The following is a 4,795-nucleotide window of genomic DNA, read 5'->3' as shown; positions in this document are numbered from 1 at the left end:
TATATGTGTGTGTCTGTGTGTGTGTCTATATACATATATAATCATTGTTCAGCAAGAATGCCCTATTGTCAAAGTCAATTGCCCTAATGACGTCCATAGGGTACTCTGCACTCTTAACTTGAAACAAGAATACAGATTAGACAGTCAGAACCCCTCTGTATAAAAGTCACATCTGCTCAGGTCCCCAGACACAACATGGCCCCTCCCCACCATTGCTGGAACCTTGCATAAACTAAACAAGCAACATATCTTCTTCTCCTTACTAGTCTCCGCCCACTATGCCTCCTCCCGCACAGGCCCCGCCCAATATGCATCCTCCCGCACATGCATCGCCCACTATGCCTCCTCCCGTACAGGCCCCGCCTTCTCTGCACGCTGACGTATTCTATTGGTCGGCCAGTGATCCCGTTTCCTGAACGGCGGTGGATTCCTATAAAGCGGCTGTGTGTGGCGGGATGATTTTGTGTTTAATGCCAGGGTCGCTGTAATACTGAAGACAATGGTGAGTGTGTGCTGGGTGGGAGCATTGCATGTATGCTGTGTTCATGCCTTGTGTGGGCGGGAGCTTGTGTCGGTTCCCTCCATTATTAGAAGCTGCAGCCTGTGTCTCACCTGGTCAAAGTGTACAGACAGGTGCACACCCATTATACACCCCACATACATAGACTGGCAGCCATATTGCTGCTGCACAAGCTGAATAAATAGTAATGTACATCTAGGTGTGTGTTACAGCAATGGAGGGCGATTTATGGTATAGTCTAGAGCAGCCTTAGTCAGACATGGAAATCCCTTCATGTGAGTGTGAGGAAATAAGAATTATATTATGTGTTCTGTACAGTAAATATACATATGGGGGGGGGGTGATGGCTGTGCTAAATGACATTTCAGTCATAATAATGAGAGATAACCTCATGTGTTCACTCATATTGGTCTTCTCTACTGTGGTAGAGGGTGTAAGGGCCCCTTAACTTGGGAATATGGGGGTCTCTTCCATTGGTGTGGGTAGAGACACCCCACTTAACATAATGGGGACCCTTCTTTAGTGGTTGGGGTGATAAGGGCCCCATAATTTTGTTGGGGGGGTGGAGCCTCCCTTGCTTTGGCCAGTTTGGGGGGGTAATAAGGGCCCATTCACCTTGTGTGTTGCTGGCAAATTGGGAGTTTTCCTTGTCTTGGGGGTGTTAGGGACTTTTATGTATATTCATTTTGTGGACATGGCTTATAATTGGTGGTCAGCATGAGAAGAACCCCCTTATCATTGGTGAAGAGGCAGAAATGAATTGCTCCAGGACCCCTAGAAACCCTTGAAGGAACTCCGGTTGAGAGAAAAACTGGTACAGGTTCACTAATGTCTAGAAATGTATGCAAAGCACACGACTTAGGGAAAGAAGTGTAATGCAACAACATGTGCCGTTTCCTTCCTATAAAAACTTGCACAATATCTACGTGCTTGTTTTCTTTGTATTGCATTATAGTGGTTGTAAAGCTAGGACCGTAAAATATTTGTATACAATGTTGTGTGGCAGCTTTTCTTTGTTAATAATGCAGACACTTTCTTGAGAGTAGAATTCTTAGGAGACTTGCTTATTGTGTAATATTGTGCTGTCCCTACACAGGCTGGTGGTAAAGCTGGTAAAGACTCTGGAAAATCCAAGGCATCCTCTGTTACCCGCTCCGCTAGAGCAGGTCTACAGGTAAGAAAAGCTGAACCTGTGCGCTGTCATGACTGGTGTTCTCTAAAATGGAACTAAACACACCAATGCTCACCTGTGCAAGTAAATTGGTAACAGAGGTAGTAGTATTAACACATGAAGTAGGAACAATCCATATTAACAATAGTCAAGTAGTAATGACAGCTGCAGGGCTAGTAGCAAGGGGCGAGGGGGGGTAACACTGTTTGTTTCTGAAGTCAAATTGATTAAACCTATAATTGCACTAGAATTGCTGAGCAACCAGTAAGGAAAGAGAAACCCAAAACAGGATGTTAGGTGAACACTTGAATTAGGACTTGTAAATATAGATTACGTAAAATGCCATTTATGACCTTTTCAGCCTTCCTAATTGGTTTTCTGAATCCCTGGCCCAGGAGGATACAGCTCAGGTGTTCAGCTAATTGTTACACAGATATCTATATGATTCTCAGGTGTGTGACTTTAGAATCAATTCAGCAATGGCCGCTTACAAAAAACACTTGGTAATCAGTCCTCTTTAAATATTTTATGCATAAGATCTAGCTACTTAAATCCCTAGCTAGATTCTAAGCTGTAGCAGTATGTTTTTTTTGTTTTTTTTTGTTGACGTTATCTAATTTGTATAGTGTTGTGTTATATTCCAATAAAACAGGGCAACAAATCTAAATGATGGAGGGGGGGTGGGGCTGGTGGTACATGATATCTACTGAGGGCCACAACTGCCTATTCCTGCCTAAAAATAATGTTGGCTTGCCAGCCTTTGAAAGTTTTTCTTTTAGCCTTTCTGGGAAAGCTTATAACATTGCTTTATTTTGAGGAAAAGCTCTGTTTCTTTTCTATGAGTTTGTGACCTGTCGTTATGCTTATTAGCCCCAGCACCCAGTATGAAGAGGAGCAGGGGGCAGTAAAATGTACATGTGTCTTTAGTGACCAGGACAATCCATGGTCAGCACTCTCTCTTTTTATTGCACTCTGTTTATGGATGCTTTACTGTAAAGAGCAACTGTTTGAAGGCAATGCAATGTGTTTCTGTGTTCTGCATTCCCTACATTTTTGTGAAATAGGGTGTTGGTCTATCTATTCAAATGAATACGCTGACAAACTTTGCGCGTCCTAAAACATAAAACGCAGAAAAACGGGTGGGGGGAATCCCCTTTTGCAGATCCATAGATTCCTACAGAGGTTTCCTGGGTTGGGTCCTTTATAGTCCTGTAAACCATCTACGTTACTTACTTCTGCCTTCTACCCAAGTCACCTGATTTAACACTGTGCAGGCACAAGATTGGGTGACTTAACTGCTGTAACTGTGGGGAAAAAAAAAAGTGCAGATCTCACTGCACATGTGTGCGATCAGCTGTTTTTAAGAAGAAAAAAATTTAAATCATTGCTTGTTATATTATCTTGTCTCACAAGAATACTAAACTCTATTACATTGGACCACATGCAGCTATTTTCTAGGAGCAGTACATCTGGTCCTTGCACTGCCAGAATTTACACTTGCAGTTGTATAATAAGGGCAAGAGTTGCTAATCAATTGTAGTCTATTGTGCAGTTATTATGGTAAAGTGTTAGGTACATACATCTGTTCTGAAAACCTTTTTAATCTTTAGTTTCCGGTTGGACGAATTCATCGACTTATGAAGAACCGAACAACCAGTCATGGACGTGTTGGGGGAACCGCTGCAGTGTACACAGCGGCCATACTGGAGTATCTTACTGCTGAGGTAGGAGAATTTTATCTACTATTTAAATTGCCCTTTATAGACTTTTTGCACCTATAGAGTCTGCCATCAGCAAATGCAGAAATTGAGGTGTGAGTCCGTTTTTCTCCTGGGTGAGATGAGGTTGTAGATATGTGCATGTAGCTTCCATTTTCCCAGATATTTGTGTATTCATGTCTGTAACAGACCAATGCTTACATTATTTCTAAAAGATTGTGATTTGTTTGATCAGTTGGTAAATGTAAAGAAAAAAACCTTAAATTTGTATCCAGCAATGTAATTAGTCAAATGATTGTAAATACCTGGTCTGTGATGACTAGCCCACTGCGCAATCTTAGTTCATATGAACAATATGGTAGAAAATGTGCTGTATGATGTCTGAGACTAGGATATAAAAATGAAAACTGGGTATTCTGTTGTCCACAAACTATTTTTTGCCATTGGCTTGACTGTCTTGGATGCTTCTGAATTATTTTCGCACTCCATATTAAACTATTTTTCCCCTAGGTGCTTGAGTTGGCAGGGAATGCTTCTAAAGACCTCAAAGTGAAGCGTATTTCACCACGCCACTTGCAGCTTGCCATCAGAGGTGATGAAGAATTGGATGCCCTCATAAAGGCTACAATTGCTGGTGGGCATAGACATGATGCACATCAGATGGCATTGGCTGGACAGATGATGGATATCTCGCTCTATATGTAAAATATTGCTGTAGGGCAGATAAAATGATCTGTAGCTGTATACAGTTCAATGAAAATGTGTGAAAGTGCAAACAGAAGGCCACCTTTGCCTCATGATCAGTTTTAAAGGGTCAAACAATCCTCTCTATGTGCAAGTAGGGTATCTAGGTATATGCTTTGATTGGGTATATACTTTGATTTCAGGATAGTTAAGGAAAGATGAAAATGTGGTGCTGGGAAGGGGACCCTTTCATGATCTGATGCACAGAGAAAATTTGTGGCAGTATATATCAGTTAACTTGGTTAACTCTAATTTTCCTTCCCTAATCTAAGGACGTACAAATGTACTGTTTTAAGTACAGTTCTTATATTTTTTATAAGCTGGCAAATGGGGACCTTTTCCTTTAAACTTTCAGTAAGGGGTGTATTTTTGTTAATTTGAAAATGTATATAAAGCCACTGTGTTGCATCAAGTCACCTCCATGAAATATATTCCCCATATATATGCAGAGAAATACAAGAGATCATTGTTCATTTTACAACCAGCATTGGGGACTTACAAGTATTTGCATTAACAATATCTGCTTTTAAATAGATAAAGTATCTAGTTTTTTCCCAATGGCTGCACAAATTTAAAAAAATGACATGGGTTCCATGGCGTAAATGATTTTCCATCAGGTTTAATAGTTTTGTATCAAAAGCA

The 4,795-nt window shown here is 41.0% G+C and overlaps 1 protein-coding gene and 1 non-coding gene across 2 annotated transcripts; both read left to right on the top strand.

Annotated features, from left to right (window-relative positions):
- Nucleotides 1-345: 345 nt before the first annotated feature.
- Nucleotides 346-4,043, top strand: LOC140326751 (histone H2A.Z-like; the record flags this gene model as incomplete). Its single annotated transcript, XM_072405623.1, is given in 4 exon segments — nucleotides 346-502; nucleotides 1,617-1,694; nucleotides 3,302-3,415; nucleotides 3,920-4,043. Coding segments are annotated over 4 exon segments (319 nt in total), but the record flags the coding sequence as incomplete, so codon positions are not given.
- Nucleotides 3,716-3,799, top strand: LOC140327890 (small Cajal body-specific RNA 18). Its single transcript, XR_011920175.1, has one exon.
- Nucleotides 4,044-4,795: the final 752 nt, after the last annotated feature.

Source organism: Pyxicephalus adspersus, chromosome 3, assembly GCF_032062135.1.
Source record: "Pyxicephalus adspersus chromosome 3, UCB_Pads_2.0, whole genome shotgun sequence".
Taxonomy (NCBI): Eukaryota; Metazoa; Chordata; class Amphibia; order Anura; family Pyxicephalidae; genus Pyxicephalus; species Pyxicephalus adspersus.
The sequence above is the reverse complement of the archived record's forward strand: the minus strand, read 5'-3'. Positions and strand labels throughout refer to the sequence as shown.